The sequence below is a fragment of the Polypterus senegalus genome, chromosome 1, assembly GCF_016835505.1.
Source record: "Polypterus senegalus isolate Bchr_013 chromosome 1, ASM1683550v1, whole genome shotgun sequence".
Lineage (NCBI taxonomy): Eukaryota > Metazoa > Chordata > Cladistia > Polypteriformes > Polypteridae > Polypterus > Polypterus senegalus.
In genome coordinates, this window is record NC_053154.1 from 187748571 (window position 1) to 187770648 (window position 22078).

Sequence of the window (22078 nt, forward strand, 5' to 3'; positions counted from 1 at the left end):
GTGGCCATCTGGCTGTGGAAGATTTAGAATAATCATCTATATTTGTGCATCTCTGTGCTTGGTTGTGTCCATTTAGGAGGTGATTGTTGAGAATCGCACCCTGTGGCTGTGGCTGAAGCAGTGCTTTGGGATCAAGTCCCACAGCCGCTACCGGGTATTGCAGAGATCACTGGAGGGTGAGCCTGGTTGGCCTCCTTTGGCAAAGACAGAGTTTGCTCGTCCAGCACATCTCCTGGAGAAGGACAATATGGTCTTCCAAAATGCAGCTTTTGAACACAGTCAGGAAGAACAACCTCCTAACTGGCAAGGTGCTGGTACTGGTAATGCCCACTAGGGTGAGGATTCAAGTTGGTGGAAGCAGGTCTTCCATAGCATGACTGAATCCCTTTTACAAGACAAGAAGACAGCCAAGTTTTGTGTCCACACAACACCCCCTCTGGGCAAGTGCCATGTATCTGAAGGCTGAAAGAATTTCCTGAGTTGTGAGTTTCAGAGACTCATATGAATTATTAGCAAAGACTCATTAGTGCCCAGGCTGTGATGCATCTTCTCAAAATATGGTAAAACACTCAAAAATAAGGAATGAATCAATACAATGTTTCCTCCAGTCTCCATTATGGTTATACTCAACTTGTGTCTTGGACTGTTAGATGTGTGCTGGTCAGTGTGATAGTCAGTCTTCTGGTGAGGTGGTGATCATTCTTAGGTTATACATAGTTAACCACAGTGATGGCCGCTGTTGGATTTCACACCATGTTAGTCAAAGCAGCAATAACATCAGTGAGAATGACAAGCTCTTATAGATTCTTACTTCTAAATTAAGAATGTTAATAAGGAAGTAAATTTCATATTTCAGTTTGTATGACAGTGATTTTTAAGTTGTACTTCTCAGAACACAGTGACAATTAATTGTGTTTCAAATTTAATATTATTTGCTCCTGGAAAGTGTAATTGTTATTGTTCACAGGCTTAACTGTCCTCCACATATTTATTGTCATTCATTATATTTTAATATCTGCTGAATCACTTTGGAGGTGGATATGCTGGGCAGTGGTGAGCCTTGCACCCTCATATTTCCAGAGTCCTGAACTTTAAGCCCAGGAACATTTGCTGTCTTTGTGGGGTCTGGCTGTTCTCCCCCTGCCAGTGTGAGTTTTCCTCTCACCTTTCCAATATGTAATTGTTAGGCTCTCTGGTAACTCTACATTCACTTTAGATCATGAGTGAACCCTATGGCAGACTGGCATTCTGCCCAGAACTGGTTTTTTCTCTTGTGTCTGATCTTGCAAGCACAGGCCAAGGTCTGGTTGATTCTGAACTAAATCAAGTGGGCTTGACAATTAAATGAAGGAATCATTTAGATGGTCACTCATAAATGTTGCCTATCCATCCATGAAGCCATCCACTTGAGGAATATAATTAATGCAGTTTTTGGATTGTGAAGAGATCATTGTCTACAGGTAAGGAATCAACACTCGATGGGACACCAGTTCACTCCTGAGCACAATCACTTACACATATACACATTCAATTAATTATAGAGCCACCAAATAGCATAACAAGCTTATTTTTGTAAATCCATAGTCGTGAAGCAAAATCTACATAGATACATGGAAAACATGTGTTTTTTACATGGCCCACAACCAGCCCAAGACTTGAATCCATTTTCCTGAAGCTCTGAGACAGAAGCACCAAAAACTGCATTATTGTGCTGCCCACATACACTTATGGTCAACAGTATTTATTTTCTAGATCTCCACCAGTGGTTCATGTGATGGTCACTCTCAGTATTTGCACTTCAGTGAGGTTTTAACCTTTTTGTTATTACACTTGTATCTCCCTGATGTGCAGCAACCCCCACACATGAAAATGATGGTCACTCTTAGTCTTCATGACTTTCCATTCAGCTTAAATTTCACTACTGAAATTGATCTTACCTCTGTGATCTGGACACAATCTGAGTCGACACGTGCCACCAGATCCAAGAAGGCTTTCTTATAGCTTTAATTTGAACTCCCCTGTCATAGTTATGGCCATTCACACATTTTACAATTTACTAACAGTAAGGTAGCACATACCATAACATCACTATATCACCTCCTTTGTCAGAATTTTTATCCTTAAGATTTCATATTCCTCTGAACATTAAGCAGTTCACAAAATGTTTCACTGATTGCTGGGGTTTCATTTATAAAACGTTTAATGAATTTGAGTGTAAAAATATGTGTACAACAAAAAATAGGAAAATTTATATACAGCAGAAAAATCTGATTTAAAAATTTGTTATACACAAATTTCTATGCAATTTACCTTAATTATCATGTAAATCTGAGGATGTGAACAGGCCTTGAACTCTGGTTTTGGACTATACTAATCAACCTCATACATATGCAATCATTGGCAGGTAGAGCAGCCTCCCACCTGCCGCTGTGAGACCCCATCACCTGCATTGAAGAGTTATCTGGCTGTGTTCTGCAATTGACTGTGCAAGATCATGTGCAGCATTATAATGCTAGCGTTATAACAAAAGGCATAAAACGCTACCATCTAATTGAATAACTGCTATCACATGTAATGACATGATTGCTGTTACAATGAATAGTACAGGCCATATGAAACACTGAGGGTTCAGTCAGTTACCTTACCAACAAGCTAGCTGTCACAAACAGCACAGTCAAGTCCATCATAGTTTCTTTGCTTCAAAATAAACAAATCATGGGTTGATCCATGCCACATAGCCATAACATTTGTCAGTCTCATCTTGCCATCACAGATGAACTGTACGTTAATTAAATGTAACTGCTTATGGTGAACAAAAGCAGCTACCTTCTTGGTGGGTGCCCTTATAGCAATATAAGTCTAGTAAAGTGCTCGGATTATATTAGGGAAACAACATGCTGCTGCAAATTGCCTTTTTATGATGGCAAAAACATATTTTATGTATGTAGAGCAACACCATATAAAAACTGGATGTAGGGCCTCGCCGGTCACTTAATGGCTTTCAGCACAGTTGGCATGACGAAGTTAGGCTTGGCTGAGACACTGTTGACCTGTCAGCCAGTTATGCATTATTATATGTGCGAGTCATTATTTACCTGATATGGTTGTATTTCCCACTTTCTCCAAAGTACTGCGTACAGATGGTTGCAGTAAATATACTCAAGATCTCCTGTCAAGTTTTCTTTTATAAATCCCAAATATGTGTGAAAAGCTGCATGCACATATTTTGAGCCTTTTTTGTGAGTATACAAGTTTTCTAAATCTGAACCCTGGTAAGTGTATCTGTTACTCATTGCTTTTGCCTCAACAGTCTGTAAGATTTCACAGACTAAGTATGATAGTCATTTCCAAGCTTCACCTATCTGTATCAGAGGAGAATGATGGCTGTTTATGCATAGCTTCTAAGCCATGCCCAAAAGAGGTCATTAAATGGTTAAAAACAACCATCTTATCTCAAAATGAACATCTGACTTCCCCTTGTCCATTTAAATGATTGTTCAGAAACTTTATGTGTTCAAAGTAAATATGTAGTTGTTTCCATGTTTTGGTGTACTCTTATCAGAAGTTTGATTGCTCAAATGTGTTGGGTTCCCATTTTTCCAACACTTAGTAGAATGGTTCCAATTATTCCTTTGGCAGTGTGACAACTACACTTTATCTGGTACATTTGTGTTCATGTCTGCTTTGGGATACCTGATCCAATTAATCTCATATACAGCATATTGGCACCAGACAGTTAACCATTCCTACAAAGACAGCAGCTGTTGGTGTGCCAGCTAATGGTGTATAGAGTACAACACTCTGCACAAAGAATCTTCATGCATTTGAAAACATTCACTTTAATATTCATCATTAGGCCTTGCATGGTATAATGAAAAGACACAGCTTAGCCAAAACCAGTACTACCAACACTTCTATCCAAATGTGGACTGAAAATGAAAATTGAACTTCAGCCCTCAAACACCAAAGAACTTTAAGAGGGCGCTTTTTCACTTGGCCTGTGCCAAAAGGCACCAAATCCAGCTTGAAGGCACTTTGCCCTGGTCTCCCATCCTTCATATACTCGAAAGCTTATGTGAAGCTGGAGCATCTGCAGCATGTTAGGATTTTGTTAGAAGTGTCGTTGGCGTGTGCGGCTATGGCAAAGTCCCAGCAGAGAGCAGGCACTGGCAACAGCTGTAACAAAGCTGATGGCTCCGATTGCCCTGGATGCCTACAAAACATAATGACAGGCAACACACAAACATATCAGTAGATCCCAGCAGCACATGTCAGGTTTCTCTACCACACAAAAGCAGTTGACAGATACAAACCGGTATTCCAAAAAAGTTGGGACACTATACAAATCGTGAATAAAAACTGAATGCAATGATGTGGAGGTGCCAGCTTCTAATATTTTATTCAGAATAGAACATAAATCACGGAACAAAAGTTTAAACTGAGAAAATGTATCATTTTAAGGGAAAAATATGTTGATTCAGAATTTCATGGTGTCAACAAATCCCAAAAAAGTTGGGACAAGGCCATTTTCACCACTGTGTGGCATCTCCCCTTCTTCTTACAACACTCAACAGACGTCTGGGGACCAAGGAGACCAGTTTCTCAAGTTTAGAAATAGGAATGCTCTCCCATTCTTGTCTAATACAGGCCTCTAACTGTTCAATCGTCTTGGGCCTTCTTTGTCGCACCTTCCTCTTTATGATGTGCCAAATGTTCTCTATAGGTGAAAGATCTGGACTGCAGACTGGCCATTTCAGTACCGGATCCTTCTCCACGCAGCCATGATGTTGTGATTGATGCAGAATGTGGTCTGGCATTATCTTGTTGAAAAATGCAGGGTCTTCCCTGAAAGAGATGACATCTGGATGGGAGCATATGTTGTTCTAGAACCTGAATATATTTTTCTGCATTGATGGTGCCTTTCCAGACATGCAAGCTGCCCATGCCAAACGCACTCATGCAACCCCATACCATCAGAGATGCAGGCTTCTGAACTGAGCGTTGATAACAACTTGGGTTGTCCTTGTCCTCTTTGGTCCGGATGACATGGCGTCCCAGATTTCCAAAAGAACTTGAATCGTGACTCGTCTGACCACAGAACAGTCTTCCATTTTGCCACACTCCATTTTAAATGATCCCTGGCCCAGTGACAACGCCTGAGCTTGTGGATCTTGCTTAGAAATGGCTTCTTCTTTGCACTGTAGAGTTTCAGCTGGCAACGGCGGATGGCACGGTGGATTGTGTTCACTGACAATGGTTTCTGGAAGTATTCCTGAGCCCATTCTGTGATTTCCTTTACAGTAGCATTCCTGTTTGTGGTGCAGTGTCGTTTAAGGGCCCGGAGATCACGGGCATCCAGTATGGTTTTACGCCTTGACCCTTACGCACAGAGATTGTTCCAGATTCTCTGAATCTTCGGATGATGTTATGCACAGTTGATGATGATAGATGCAAAGTCTTTGCAATTTTTCGCTGGGTAACACCTTTCTGATATTGCTCCACTATCTTTCTGCGCAACATTGTGGGAATTGGTGATCCTCTACCCATCTTGGCTTCTGAGAGACACTGCCACTCTGAGAAGCTCTTTTTATACTCAATCATGTTGCCAATTGACCTAATTAGTGTTTATTGGTCTTCCAGCTCTTCGTTATGCTCAAATTTACTTTTTCCAGCCTCTTATTGCTACTTGTCCCAACTTTTTTGGGATTTGTTGACACCGTGAAATTTTGAATCAACATATTTTTCCTTTAAAATGATACATTTACTCGGATTAAATGTTTGATCTGTCATCTACGTTCTATTACAAATAAAATATTGACATTTGCCATCTCCACATCATTGCATTCAGTTTTTATTCACAATTTGTTTAGTGTCCCAACTTTTTTGGAATCCGGTTTGTATAACAAATGACAGCACATGGCAGATTAGACTACTCTGGATAGGTCTCCCTAGCATGTGAGGGCAACCAGTAGGCTTCTTGACTATGTGATATCCTTTGGCAGTCCAAAAGAAGACACAAGACCACTTGACAGATCTCTCTGGCATGAGTGAGAAGGAACACATCAGGAATCATGGAAAGCATCGGCAATTTATGGGGCTAAGGGTTACATGCAGATTCCTGTAGAAATAGAATCTTAGCAGGTGGCTGGACCTAAACCAACACCTCACATGTCTCACCTTAGACGGGAGATTCACACTAAAAATCCAGGGGGCGCCTCCCATATTCCAGAAATCACTTAACACTATTTTAGATAGATAGATGAGATAGATTAGATAGATAGTCAGAGTCTCTTACATTCTCAGATGTTTTAGATGTAAGGTAGCCTTTAGATCCTCTATGCTCACCCTGTCATACCTCTGAAGTTCATAGTTCGTCAAAAAGGTAGTTGGTCTGTGCCGGCAGATTTCAAATTTAAAAATCCATTTACAGAATTTATAGTAACTTATACTGACAAGCCAAAGGCCAAATCTTAACATTAACATTTGTGAAAGAAAAAAATACCAAACAAAGGGAGAAAACTTTGATAAAAAGGCTGCCACATGATGTGGAACCTGGTAAAGAAATTGATCATACTTGTATGGAAACCCCGAAATATGTAATAAAAAAGATTTCCGAGGAGATGCTATTTCTTCCATATTCTCAACAAAACAGACTCAGCGTTTATCATAAAAAACTCAGTAACTGGGCTGTGCCATTTCATTGTGTCTCATTATAGCTTAGATTTGATGTGTAATCTGTCTTTTTTATTTCCTCAGTATTGTTTTTATTGAGTGCTGAAAATGCCACGCCACTTGAAATATGGCATGATAAGCATTGATTTGTATTGAGATTTTACTGAGCATATGCAGGTGGCTGATGGCCTCAATGCATTCGAAACAAAAGGTTGAGAAAAACTGTAATGAAATGTAATATATAGGGTCCAGAGTTTCACACACACAGAGTACAACTAAATTCTTATTTGCATGCTCGACCAACACAAAACACACAGCACTTTCTTGCACAACAAATCTGGTACCACAGTTTTATGTAAAACATAACAAAGCAGAATAAAATGAATTGGTTAAAAGTATCTTATGCTTGACACCAGTTCTACAATAAATGGGACAACTCCAAATCCATCAAGGAAAAATACATACCTGTTCTGACACACCCTCGCCATAGCGCAGTAAGGTGACAAAGTGCTCACAGTTATTGCCCAGCAGGTCATATGACACTTCCTGCCCAATCAAATACTGTGCTTGTGAGATGATGTCATACACAGGAAGTGGTGCATACTTGTCATCATACTTATTGTTGATTCGATACGAGTCACTGCCAACCACGTCCTTGAGAAGCTGCATGCAGACCAGCGCCTTTCGGCTGAAGACGGACTTGGCGCTGGAAAAAGATGCTGGCTGCCCTTCATCTAAGCAAAAAGAAGAGCCTGTAAGCTTCTAGGGGACACTGGAAATGCAGCTTGTTTGATTGCCCACCAATACCCCACTTCCCCAAAGCTTGCAGAATAATTAAAGGAGCAAGAGTGGAAAGGACACGAAATAGGACTCACCCACTGGGGTCACATTGATGATGTACCCATCCCCAAGGTAGAGTGCCCAGTGCTGATATGCAGGCCTAAAAATCTCTATCAGGTCTCCAGGCTCTGGATTTGCTGTATTTTCTGGGGCAAAGTCAGCGGCTGATGCCATCTGCAAGAGACGCATAACAAAAGTGAGAGTCTCCTACTGCTGGTCAGTGAGGGCAATCACAAGGATACATATATCCACATATCCTACTAATACAACAGCAATGATGAACAGGAAACGTCTTGGGAACAAAGGGCAGGCTCAGCAGTACTCTCCATGAAGTTTTAAACATTTGACTAAGTCCAGCTGTGGACATATTGCAGGTTTATAGCAGGTTGATTAACAGCACCAGAAGTGAAAATTAAGGGCACCAGTGATGGCAGGTCGCTGGCAGATTTCAGACTGACCTGAACTCATACCGATTCTAGGAGCTCCCAACCACAGGACCGATGCTTTGAAGCATCCTACTTGAAAGTCAGCTTTTTTTTCTGAACTAGAACACTGCTGGCATCATTCTAGGAATGCTGGGTGGAGCCTCAGCCCACATCAACTGTTTGAAAGGAAGTCTTTAAAACAGGGATCTAGAATTCTCTGGAATGGAGGCCAGGATAATTAATGTGTGCGCTTTCAAAATCTACTGAAAAATAATCACAAACTCAATGACACCTTGATAATGGTAGGGCATCACATACAAAGCAATAGAGGAGGCCATGGACACGATGGCAAGATGACCTAATTCAGCATAGAGAGCCCAAAGTCAAGAGGGGATGTCCTGTTCTAACAACAGACACCAGACCGAGGACACTGTGGTGCAATTCTTGAGTGGCCTGAATGTCACTAGAGAGGGGCAAATGGAAGGAATAACACAAAACTATACAAAGGACAAATCAGATTAATTTGAGGCATTTCACAGTTCTGTTACCAGAATTATCTAAAATTGCAGTTTGCTGAACTGGAGCACTAGGGCTATTGATAACCTGGGAGCAGACTGTCCCATCTAATAGTTTTTCTCTACTGCCATTTGTCCTTTTTTAAAGAAATGCAGTTGTAAAGATCATAATAGATGCAGGTGAGGGGACGCTGGCGCATGCAAGTTGTTGCCGCTCCTTCCTTTTAACAACACTTTTTGCAAAATTCGCCTTAATTCTACACTTTCTCACGCTTGTTTTATTTCTTTTATTGTATGTATAGTTCGTGGATAGAGCCGACTTGAATTGCATAGATTTGGCTTAATATTTACAGATTTTATGGACTCTACTTTGACTGGGAACAGCTGAGTCTGTGGATCGGGATGAGACCTATGAACATTTCTTTGTACCTGGTGATCTAGGACTTCGGGATGACCTGTCTCCGTGATTATATTCGCTATGCTGAACTGCTCCCATTTCATCTTACAATACTCTACGACTGGGAACTGATCTGATGTTCATACTAACCTGGCTTATGGCTCCAGGGTGATCATGCCTGAAATTACCAAGCGTTACTGTTTGTGGCTGTGTATTGGAACCTCCAAATCCTGCTACCTCCTCCTGCTATGCTTTCTGCTACTTTGCTATCGCCGCTCATCTCATCTATGCTACCACACCCGCCTGTCCTACCGGTTCTGCTGTGCTGTGCTGCTTCTCCACTGCTTTTCAGATAAGTATTGCCCAGTATCATGCTAAAATACTCTCATGACAAACTCCTTCTTACTAAACAGTTTGTCCAGAGCAAATGGTCTGACTGGAACATCCTAAAAGACGCTGGTATTTTGCAGTGCCCGAATTATGTACATCGCGGGTCAGGTCGCGGCCACCGCCATGCTGCAAATGAAAAGACAACCGGCAGCATTTTCTCAGGAATAAGCCGTCCTTCTCATGGCCCTGGAAATAGAAGTGTCAGTGTGCCAAATTTACATTATGTGGAAATAAACCCTGATCATGGCTCTGTACAAAAAGAAGCTTCATTAACTAATACATTGTTTAACTGAAGATCTCTTAATGGCAAAGCATTGGTGCCGTCAGAACTCATCACTTACACCAAACTTGATATACTGTGTCTAACAGAGACTTGGCAAAAAACGAACAAATTTACGTCTCTCACAGAAGCAACTCCACCTGGTTTCACCTTCCATACAGAACCTCGCAGCTCTAGACAAGGAGGTGGGCTAGCAGTAATTATCAGAGCAGACATAAACATCAAATGAATCCCAATTGACTGCCCACTGTCTTTTGAGTGCCTGGCTATTAAACTAATAATGGAATCAGGTCCTGTCTCACTCATTGTTCTTTATCGTCCCCCAAAATACAATGCATCCTTCCTATCTGATCTAATTGAACTCTTAACCCACCTAAGCTCTTATTCTCAGAGAATTATCCTTCTCGGTGATTTCAACTTCCATATCGACACTACTACATCTAAGCTGAGAAATTAATTCCTATCTTTACTGGACTGTTTTGACTTGACACAACAGGTTGATTTTCCCACCCACTCTGGTGGTCATATATTGGATCTGATCTGCACTTCTGGACTATCTGTTGCCAACATTTACAACACTGATTTGGGACTCTCTGACCATAAAGCCGTATTTTTCACTGTCTCACTGCCTTTCCCTCCTCTTACCTGTAAACGACAAATTTCTTATAGAAACCTTAAAAATATCAGTCCCTCTATCCTTTCTGGATCCATTTTTGATCTTTTACTGTCTTCACCTATTCCATCAACACTAGATCAACACGCCTTGAGAGAATGTCACGTAAGACTGGCCTCACCATGCACATCCAGGCTTTCTCTGACCACCAAAGAGCTTACAGAGAACACTAACTGCTGCCAAGAACACCCACTATGGCAGAATAATAGAAAGTGGCCACGATAACCCAAGGTTTTATTTTTTTTGTACTTAATAAACTACTCGAACCTGCATCAGACCCAACCTCCTCTTCTACTGAAGTCTGTGAGGAATTCCTCCACTTTTTCCATAACAAAATTAAAGATCTAAATAATTCAAGTAACATAAATACATCATCTGTTTATATCTCTTCCTGTTTTCCCACTCCATCCAGCTCCTCCTCTAAGTTCTCACCAGTCACATCTGCGTTTGTTAATAACCTGCTTTGTAAGATGAGGCTGACTACTTGTTTACTGGACCCCATCACCAGCACACTACTTAAATCCTGCCTTCATGCTATATTTACAACTATTACAACAATAATAAACTCATCCCTTGACATTGGCTCTGTGCTGCTCACTTTTAAAGTCGCTTCTGTAAACCCAATGTTAAAAAAGTCTGGTCTTGATGCTGACAATCTTAACAATTTCCGGCCTATTTCCCATTTACTTTTCCTGTCAAAAGCTCTTGAGCGTGTTGCAGTCTCCCAGCTCACCAATTACTTAACCCCTAATAATTTGATGGAACCCTTTCAGTCTGGTTTCAGGGCGCGGAACAGCTGTGAAACTGTTCTGCTACGAGTAACCAATGATTTGCTTATGGCAGCAGACTCTGGACAAACCAGCATATTAATTCTATTAGACCTCAGTGCAGCATTTGACACTGTCAGACATGACATTTTACTGTCCAGAATGGAGAACATGCTGGGTATCTCTGGCACTGCCTGCAGTGGTTCAAGTTGTTTCTGACTGATAGGCAAGAATTTGTTAGTCTTGGCAACAACAGATCCAGCACAGCGCCAGTCACACAAGGAGTTCCTCAGGGCTCTGTCCTCGGCACTGTTCTCTGCTGTATTTATATGCTTCCCCTTGGCCATATTATTTGTAGCTATGGACTGGACTATCATTTTTATGTAGATGATACTCAACTATACTTCAGTGTTAAAAGTGGAACTTCAGAGCTTTCTCAGCTCACAACCTGCCTTAGTGAAATTAAAACAAAACCTCGATGGAGCAGAACTCTTTAAAATTAAATTGCAACAAAACTGAACTCCTGCAAATTGGGACTAAAATGCAACTTAATAAAATGAGCTCCTTCCCAGTCCATCTTGGGGGTGATCTCATCAGACCTGTCTCTATTCCAAAGAATCTTGGTGTTATCTTTCATTCCTCTCTCTTTTATTCCGCCCACATTAATCACATTAAGAAACTTTCTTACTTTCACCTCTGTAACATATCCCTTATTAGCTCCTTCCTCTCCTTTTCTAATGCTGAGAAACTTGTCCATGCTTTTATCACATCCCATCAATTATTATAACTCGCTGCTGGCAGGTGCCCCTTCTAATCTTATATCATAGCTCCAACTTATTCAAAACTCAGCTGCAAGAGTCCTTACTCGAACCAGCAGCAGCGATCACATCACACCCACCTTGCTCCGTCTTCACTGGCTCCCTGTGTCTTACAGAATCGAATATAAAATCCTACTGATAACCTACAAAGCCTTAAATAACCTTGTGCCAAACTACATCAGTGACCTTCTCCATCACTATGTGCCTGCCCACCCACTAAGGTCCTCTGATTCTGCCCCACCCTAATCGACACTCCATGGGTGACAGGGCCTTTAGCTGTTGTGAAAGATAAGGGGCGCTGTTGTCCCCTTGAACCCTCAGATCAGATGCCAGACACCAGATAAAAGTCCAAATTATTAATTTATTTGAACTACACAGTGCACAAAACACCCTCTTCTCCACAATATTCATAAATAACAAAATTCCACAATATAATAAACAATCCTCCACTCCCAGACACTTTGCCACCCTGCCACCCAGCTCAGCTCATCGTCTGATATCTCTCCCAGTCCTTTATAGTCTATGACCCTGAAGTGCTTCTGAACCCCTGTCCATGTGACTTCAAATCTGGTACCACAGTTTTATGTAAAACATAACAAAGCAGAATAAAATTAATTGGTTAAAAGTATCTTATGCTTGACACCAGTTCTACAATAAATGGGACAACTCCAAATCCATCAAGGAAAAATACATACCTGTTCTGACACACCCTCGCCATAGCGCAGTAAGGTGACAAAGTGCTCACAGTTATTGCCCAGCAGGTCATATGACACTTCCTGCCCAATCAAATACTGTGCTTGTGAGATGATGTCATACACAGGAAGTGGTGCATACTTGTCATCATACTTATTGTTGATTCGATACGAGTCACTGCCAACCACGTCCTTGAGAAGCTGCATGCAGACCAGCGCCTTTCGGCTGAAGACGGACTTGGCGCTGGAAAAAGATGCTGGCTGCCCTTCATCTAAGCAAAAAGAAGAGCCTGTAAGCTTCTAGGGGACACTGGAAATGCAGCTTGTTTGATTGCCCACCAATACCCCACTTCCCCAAAGCTTGCAGAATAATTAAAGGAGCAAGAGTGGAAAGGACACGAAATAGGACTCACCCACTGGGGTCACATTGATGATGTACCCATCCCCAAGGTAGAGTGCCCAGTGCTGATATACAGGCCTAAAAATCTCTATCAGGTCTCCAGGCTCTGGATTTGCTGTATTTTCTGGGGCAAAGTCAGCGGCTGATGCCATCTGCAAGAGACGCATAACAAAAGTGAGAGTCTCCTACTGCTGGTCAGTGAGGGCAATCACAAGGATACATATATCCACATATCCTACTGATACAACAGCAATGATGAACAGGAAACATCTTGGGAACAAAGGGCAGGCTCAGCAGTACTCTCCATGAAGTTTTAAACATTTGACTAAGTCCAGCTGTGGACATATTGCAGGTTTATAGCAGGTTAATTAACAGCACCAGAAGTGAAAATTAAGGGCACCAGTGATGGCAGGTCGCTGGCAGATTTCAGACTGACCTGAACTCATACCGATTCTAGGAGCTCCCAACCACAGGACCGATGCTTTGAAGCATCCTCCTTGAAAGTCAGCTTTTTTTTCTGAACTAGAACACTGCTGGCATCATTCTAGGAATGCTGGGTGGAGCCTCAGCCCACATCAACTGTTTGAAAGGAAGTCTTTAAAACAGGGATCTAGAATTCTCTGGAATGGAGGCCAGGATAATTAATGTGTGCTCTTTCAAAATCTACTGAAAAATAATCACAAACTCAATGACACCTTGATAATGGTAGGGCATCACATACAAAGCAATAGAGGAGGCCATGGACACGATGGCAAGATGACCTAATTCAGCATAGAGAGCCCAAAGTCAAGAGGGGATGTCCTGTTCTAACAACAGACACCAGACCGAGGACACTGTGGTGCCATTCTTGAGTGGCCTGAATGTCACTAGAGAGGGGCAAATGGAAGGAATAACACAAAACTATACAAAGGACAAATCAGATTAATTTGAGGCATTTCACAGTTCTGTTACCAGAATTATCTAAAATTGCAGTTTGCTGAACTGGAGCACTAGGGCTATTGATAACCTGGGAGCAGACTGTCCCATCTAATAGTTTTTCTCTACTGTCATTTGTCCTTTTTTAAAGAAATGCAGTTGTAAAGATCATAATAGATGCAGGTGAGGGGCGCTGGCGCACGCAAGTTGTTGCCGCTCCTTCCTTTTAACAACACTTTTTGCAAAATTCGCCTTAATTCTACACTTTCTCACGCTTGTTTTATTTCTTTTATTGTATGTATAGTTCGTGGATAGAGCCGACTTGAATTGCATAGATTTGGCTTAATATTTACAGATTTTATGGACTCTACTTTGACTGGGAACAGCTGAGTCTGTGGATCGCGGGATGAGACCTATGAACATTTCTTTGTACCTGGTGATCTAGGACTTCGGGATGACCTGTCTCCGTGATTATATTCGCTATGCTGAACTGCTCCCATTTCATCTTACAATACTCTACGACTGGGAACTGATCTGATGTTCATACTAACCTGGCTTATGGCTCCAGGGTGATCATGCCTGAAATTACCGAGCGTTACTGTTTGTGGCTGTGTATTGGAACCTCCAAATCCTGCTACCTCCTCCTGCTATGCTTTCTGCTACTTTGCTATCGCCGCTCATCTCATCTATGCTACCACACCCGCCCATTCTACCGGTTCTGCTGTGCTGTGCTGCTTCTCCACTGCTTTTCAGATAAGTATTGCCCAGTATCATGCTAAAATACTCTCATGACAAACTCCTTCTTACTAAACAGTTTGTCCAGAGCAAATGGTCTGACTGGAACATCCTAAAAGACGCTGGTATTTTGCAGTGCCCGAATTATGTACATCGCGGGTCAGGTCGCGGCCACCGCTATGCTGCAAATGAAAAGACAACCGGCAGCATTTTCTCAGGAATAAGCCGTCCTTCTCATGGTCCTGGAAATAGAAGTGTCAGTGTGCCAAATTTACATTATGTGGAAATAAACCCTGATCATGGCTCTGTACAAAAAGAAGCTTCATTAACTAATACATTGTTTAACTGAAGATCTCTTAATGGCAAAGCATTGGTGCCGTCAGAACTCATCACTTACACCAAACTTGATATACTGTGTCTAACAGAGACTTGGCAAAAACGAACAAATTTACGTCTCTCACAGAAGCAACTCCACCTGGTTTCACCTTCCATACAGAACCTCGCAGCTCTAGACAAGGAGGTGGGCTAGCAGTAATTATCAGAGCAGACATAAACATCAAATGAATCCCAATTGACTGCCCACTGTCTTTTGAGTGCCTGGCTATTAAACTAATAATGGAATCAGGTCCTGTCTCACTCATTGTTCTTTATCGTCCCCCAAATACAATGCATCCTTCCTATCTGATCTAATTGAACTCTTAACCCACCTAAGCTCTTATTCTCAGAGAATTATCCTTCTCGGTGATTTCAACTTCCATATCGACACTACTACATCTAAGCTGAGAAATTAATTCCTATCTTTACTGGACTGTTTTGACTTGACACAACATGTTGATTTTCCCACCCACTCTGGTGGTCATATATTGGATCTGATCTGCACTTCTGGACTATCTGTTGCCAACATTTACAACACTGATTTGGGACTCTCTGACCATAAAGCAGTATTTTTCACTGTCTCAATGCCTTTCCCTCCTCTTACCTGTAAACGACAAATTTCTTATAGAAACCTTAAAAATATCAGTCCCACTATCCTTTCTGGATCCATTTTTGATCTTTTACTGTCTTCACCTATTCCATCAACACTAGATCAACACGCCTTGAGAGAATGTCACGTAAGACTGGCCTCACCATGCACATCCAGGCTTTCTCTGACCACCAAAGAGCTTACAGAGAACACTAACTGCTGCCAAGAACACCCACTATGGCAGAATAATAGAAAGTGGCCACGATAACCCAAGGTTTTTTTTTTTTTTGTACTTAATAAACTACTCGAACCTGCATCAGACCCAACCTCCTCTTCTACTGAAGTCTGTGAGGAATTCCTCCACTTTTTCCATAACAAAATTAAAGATCTAAATAATTCAAGTAACATAAATACATCATCTGTTTATATCTCTTCCTGTTTTCCCACTCCATCCAGCTCCTCCTCTAAGTTCTCACCAGTCACATCTGCGTTTGTTAATAACCTGCTTTGTAAGATGAGGCTGACTACTTGTTTACTGGACCCCATCACCAGCACACTACTTAAATCCTGCCTTCATGCTATATTTACAACTATTACAACAATAATAAACTCATCCCTTGACATTGGCTCTGTGCTGCTCACTTTTAAAGTCGCTTCTGTAAACCCAATGTTAAAAAAGTCTGGTCTTGATGCTGACAATCTTAACAATTTCGGCCTATTTCCCATTTACTTTTCCTGTCAAAAGCTCTTGAGCGTGTTGCAGTCTCCCAGCTCACCAATTACTTAACCCCTAATAATTTGATGGAACCCTTTCAGTCTGGTTTCAGGGCGGAACAGCTGTGAAACTGTTCTGCTACGAGTAACCAATGATTTGCTTATGGCAGCAGACTCTGGACAAACCAGCATATTAATTCTATTAGACCTCAGTGCAGCATTTGACACTGTCAGACATGACATTTTACTGTCCAGAATGGAGAACATGCTGGGTATCTCTGGCACTGCCTGCAGTGGTTCAAGTTGTTTCTGACTGATAGGCAAGAATTTGTTAGTCTTGGCAACAACAGATCCAGCACAGCGCCAGTCACACAAGGAGTTCCTCAGGGCTCTGTCCTCGGCACTCTTCTCTTCTGTATTTATATGCTTCCCCTTGGCCATATTATTTGTAGCTATGGACTGGACTATCATTTTTATGTAGATGATACTCAACTATACTTCAGTGTTAAAAGTGGAACTTCAGAGCTTTCTCAGCTCACAACCTGCCTTAGTGAAATTAAAACAAAACCTCGATGGAGCAGAACTCTTTAAAATTAAATTGCAACAAAACTGAACTCCTGCAAATTGGGACTAAAATGCAACTTAATAAAATGAGCTCCTTCCCAGTCCATCTTGGGGGTGATCTCATCAGACCTGTCTCTATTCCAAAGAATCTTGGTGTTATCTTTCATTCCTCTCTCTCTTATTCCGCCCACATTAATCACATTAAGAAACTTTCTTACTTTCACCTCTGTAACATATCCCTTATTAGCTCCTTCCTCTCCTTTTCTAATGCTGAGAAACTTGTCCATGCTTTTATCACATCCCGCATCAATTATTATAACTCGCTGCTGGCAGGTGCCCCTTCTAATCTTATATCATAGCTCCAACTTATTCAAAACTCAGCTGCAAGAGTCCTTACTCGAACCAGCAGCAGCGATCACATCACACCCACCTTGCTCCGTCTTCACTGGCTCCCTGTGTCTTACAGAATCGAATATAAAATCCTACTGATAACCTACAAAGCCTTAAATAACCTTGTGCCAAACTACATCAGTGACCTTCTCCATCACTATGTGCCTGCCCACCCACTAAGGTCCTCTGATTCTGCCCCACCCTAATCGACACTCCATGGGTGACAGGGCCTTTAGCTGTTGTGAAAGATAAGGGGCGCTGTTGTCCCCTTGAACCCTCAGATCAGATGCCAGACACCAGATAAAAGTCCAAATTATTAATTTATTTGAACTACACAGTGCACAAAACACCCTCTTCTCCACAATATTCATAAATAACAAAATTCCACAATATAATAAACAATCCTCCACTCCCAGACACTTTGCCACCCTGCCACCCAGCTCAGCTCATCGTCTGATATCTCTCCCAGTCCTATGTCCTATAGTCTATGACCCTGAAGTGCTTCTGAACCCCTGTCCATGTGACTTCCTAGCACTTCAGGGTCAGATGAAAACTTCTTCTTCTTCAACCCGGAAGCACGTCATTCCCTTTGTCCATGTGACTAGGACGCACTTCTGGGTTGTATGCAAAATACTCGTTGCTCCTCCCTGTAGCACCTTCTAGTGGCCCCTGTGATATCCAGCAGGGCTTTGGATGAAAACTCCATTGTCCATAAATTCCCTGCTGGCATTCGGGGCACCACCATGCTGCAGGAAGGGCTCCACCTGGCGGCCAGGGGATATTGGCCAGGATGACTGGCCGGCCATAGTCCACACTGTATAGCGCCCAGACTCTGGAATAACCTACCGAAATTAATCAGATCAGCTGACTTCTTTTAAAAAACAACTTAAAACTCATCATTTCACTTGACTTTATTACGCTTCTCTCAGTTTACCTCTCTGTCAAGATGCTCATGTAAACGGTATGTGTGTGCTAGACCATCAATTATTTTGTCTGTTAAGCTTTCTCTGAATTTACTGTCCTAATTTTCTTTATTTATTTATTTGGTTTGTACAATGCTATATACTGTATACCCTGCCATTCTTTCTTATATTCTGTAAGTGCCTTGAGCATGGGAAAGGCGTTATATAAATAAAATGTATTATTATTGTTATTATTACAGAGTTGTTGATTTTAAGATGCCTTGCTTGAAAACAGTTATAAAAAAAGAGTGAATTAACTAAAACAATAATACTAGCAAGGACTGTACAGGACTATTTTACTTAGTGCCTTTCATAGTGAGCATTATTGTTGTTTTTTTAATTTAAAAAACATTTCACAATAACAAAACACAAAAATCATAGCAAATTATATATATATATATATATATATATATAAAAATACACACATACATACACACACACACACACGTGCTGGTCATAAAATTAGAATATCATAACAAAGTTGATTTATTTCAGTAATTCCATTCAAAATGTGAAACTTGTATATTATATTCATTCATTATACACAGTCTGATGTATTTCAAATGTTTATTTCTTTTAATTTTGATGATTATAACTGACAACTAATGAAAGTCCCAAATTCAGTATCTCGGAAAAATGAGACCAATGCAAAAAAAGGATTTTTAGAAATATTGGCCAACTGAAAGGTATGAACATGAAAAGTATGAGCAAGTACAAAATTAGAATATTGTGAAAAGGTTCAATATTGAAGACACCTGGGGCCTCATGTATAACGCCGTGCGTAGAACTCGCACTATAACATGGCGTAAGCACAAAAGCCGAAATGTGCTTACGCACAGAAAAATCCAGATGCAGGAATCTGTGCGTACTCCAACTTCCACGTTCTTCCGTTACATAAATCCCGATCAGCGTGAAAACTAACGCTCGTGCACGCGCATTATGTAACGCCCCAAATCCTCCCAGAATTACGCCTATTTGAATATGCAAATCAATATAAATCGCCCTTAAGCGCAGCCTTCTGTGAAAAGACAATGGGAAAAGCACAGGGAAAATATAAGAATTTCAGCGAATACCAAGTGGAGGCAAAGGAAAAACATACTATTTGTTCAAATAAACCGTGGTATAATCAACAAAATGAAGTTGATCGAGTGACATAGCGTGTTGGAGAAACTTGAAAGCTCACATTCACAAAATCGCACAGTGCCGGAAATAAAAAAGAAGTCACATATCAAAGTTGCCGTGAAAAGAAGAGTTGTAAGCCCACTGTCTGAGTGTCATATGAAAGTTTATTAGGGTACAGAGAAAAAAGGCACACGGTGGGGAAAAAGCACGAAATGTCAACTTCAATCTCGACATTTCCACTTTAATCACGTAGTTTATTTTGTCATTTAGTAGAACATTATAAACTTCATCTTAAAATCGTTAATTAACCAGTTTCTCAAATCACATCGTAATTAAAGTAGCACGTTAAATGCTTTGTTTTGTATTTGATCTTCTACTCGTATGTGCTCTGTGTGTGAATCACTACTTGCTTCTTAAACTGGCTCTCTTCCTCCAACTGGACACAGAATCCATTACATTCGTGATATTACAGCTCTCTGAATAACTAAAATACTGAGATGTATACGTGATGTCATTTTCATGATGATAGGAGTTAAAGCACGTTATTAAACATGTGTTTCACTTCGATTAAATAATTTATTGTCGAAATTTGTCGCTGCGTTTTTAGCTGTGTTGTTATTTTCTCTTTCTGTTTTATATTCAATATATATTGGCGTAGCCGTCACTGCAGTCAGTGCTTTTCTTTCCCCAAGTAACCGATCGCCACACAATCAGCTCTGTAATAGACGTTAAGCCATCTGTAAGCTTAGCGCCGATTCTTCAAAACGTTTAAAGAATCTTGAAATATCTTCGTAGTACATGTTTAATTATTCCATCCTTCACGACACTCCCAGTGAAGAATATAGATTATTTAAATGAAGTTAAAGTTTTATGTGTATAATTTAACAAACATATTTTGCTGCATTTCACCTTAAAAATGATATAGTCATCATATGTAAATACGCTTTATAAAGTGGCTCAGGTTGTGAGATATTATAACTGTAGGCAAGTTTACAGTGGGGTGATTGTACTTATAAGTACAAACCGTTCTACAAGGAGCAATTGATTGAGTGCATTTAAAGTTCTTGGGATGAAACTGTTTCTGAGCCGCGAAGTTTGTACAGGAAAGGCTTTAAAACGTTTTGCAGTGGCTGGGACAGCGTTTCCTTAAAGCTGTATACTGATAATTCTCTTTCCAATCAGCTGCTGCTGTGATTCACACTCAGATACAGTGATATAAATACTCCGAGTGGTGCAGTGAGAGTAATATGGAAAAAGATGATCCGCTGTGGCAACTCCTAACGGGAGGAGCTGAAAGAAGAAGAAGAAGAAGAAGAAGAAGAAGAAGGTGCAGTGAGAGTAACAATACTAAAGCAGTTATGGTATTTGGAATACTATGGTTGTTCCCTGAACCATTATATTGTTACGAGTTAATTACAATCAGATGCATTACACTAATAAACAATATGCGGTTAGTTTCTGTGTATTTATAAAGCCGCGTCATGAAAATAATGAGTAATCACACAAGAACAGTACCATTGCTTTGACGCTGGGTGCGCCAGTTTGCAAAACCGAGCGGAGAACTTGCGTACGACAAGCTATGAGGTACCGTGGAAAAGTGCGTGGCTTTACGGCAAGTGTAGGTTTTATACATTGCGATTTGAACGTGGAAAAGTTCTTACGCAACATTTCTGTGCGTACGCGCTGTTTATACATGAGGCCCCTGGTGCCACATTCTAATCAGCTAATTAACTCAAAACACCTGCAAAAGCCTTTAAATGGTCTCTCAGTCTAGTTCTGTAGGCTACACAATCATGGGGAAGACTGCTGACTTGACAGTTGTCCAAAAGACAACCAATGACACCTTGCACAAGAAGGGTAAGACACAAAAGGTCATTGCTAAAGAGACTGGCTATTCACAGAGCTCTGTGTCCAAGCACATTAATAGAGAGGCGAAGGGAAGGACAAGATGTGGTAGAAAAAAGTGTACGAGCAATAGGGATAACCGCACCCTAGAGAGGATTGTGAAACAAAACCCATTCAAAACTGTGGGGGAGATTCACAAAGAGTGGACTGCAGCTGGAGTCAGTGCTTCAAGAACCACCACGCACAGACGTATGCAAGACATGGGTTTCAGCTGTTGCATTCCTTGTGTCAAGCCACTCTTGAACAAGAGACAGCGTCAGAAGCGTCTCGCCTGGGCTAAAGACAAAAAGGACTGGACTGCTGCTGAGTGGTCCAAAGTTATGTTCTCTGATGAAAGTAAATGATGCATTTCCTTTGGAAATCAAGGTCCCAGAGTCTGGAGGAAGAGAGGAGAGGCACAGAATCCACGTTGCTTGAGGTCCAGTGTAAAGTTTCCACAGTCAGTGATGGTTTGGGGTGCCATGTCATCTGCTGGTGTTGGTCCATTGTGTTTTCTGAGGTCCAAGGTCAATGCAGCCGTCTACCAGGAAGTTTTAGAGCACTTCATGCTTCCTGCTGCTGACAAACTTTATGGAGATGCAGATGTCATTTTCCCACAGGACCTGGCACCTGCACACAGTGCCAAAGTTGCCAGTACCTGGTTTAAGGACCATAGTATCCCTGTTCTTGATTGGCCAGCAAACTCGCCTGACCTTAACCCCATAGAAAATCTATGGGGTATTGTGAAGAGGAAGCTGCAATATGCCAGACCCAGCAGTTCAGAAGAGCTGAAGGCCACTATCAGAGCAACATGGGCAACCTGAATAGTGCCACGGACTGATCGACTCCATGCCACGCCGCATTGCTGCAGTAATCCAGGTCAAAGGAGCCCCAACTAAATATTATACTATATATATATATATATATATATATATACTAATAAAAGGCAAAGCCCTCAC

At 41.2% G+C, this 22078-nt stretch overlaps 2 protein-coding genes across 3 annotated transcripts in view; one reads left to right on the top strand and one right to left on the bottom strand.

The window, feature by feature from the left end:
- The window catches only part of LOC120536223 (probable cation-transporting ATPase 13A4), a 90874-nt gene extending 88595 nt beyond the window's left edge, over positions 1–2279 (top strand). Inside the window, exon 30 of the mRNA XM_039764558.1 lies at positions 77–2279. Coding sequence (XP_039620492.1) covers positions 77–334 — 258 coding nt within the window. The 3' untranslated portion in view covers positions 335–2279. The remainder of the gene's footprint in view (positions 1–76) is intronic.
- Positions 2280–2955: 676 nt separating this feature from the next.
- The window catches only part of LOC120536227 (phospholipase A and acyltransferase 1-like), a 39196-nt gene continuing 20073 nt past the window's right edge, over positions 2956–22078 (bottom strand). For both annotated transcript variants that reach the window (XM_039764563.1, XM_039764559.1), the window contains 5 exons: positions 12883–13021; positions 12473–12741; positions 7548–7686; positions 7138–7406; positions 2956–4213 (listed from right to left, as the gene is read on the bottom strand). In XM_039764563.1, the coding sequence (XP_039620497.1) occupies positions 4112–4213; positions 7138–7406; positions 7548–7686; positions 12473–12741; positions 12883–13021 (918 nt within the window). In that variant the 3' untranslated portion in view covers positions 2956–4111. The remainder of the gene's footprint in view (positions 4214–7137; positions 7407–7547; positions 7687–12472; positions 12742–12882; positions 13022–22078) is intronic.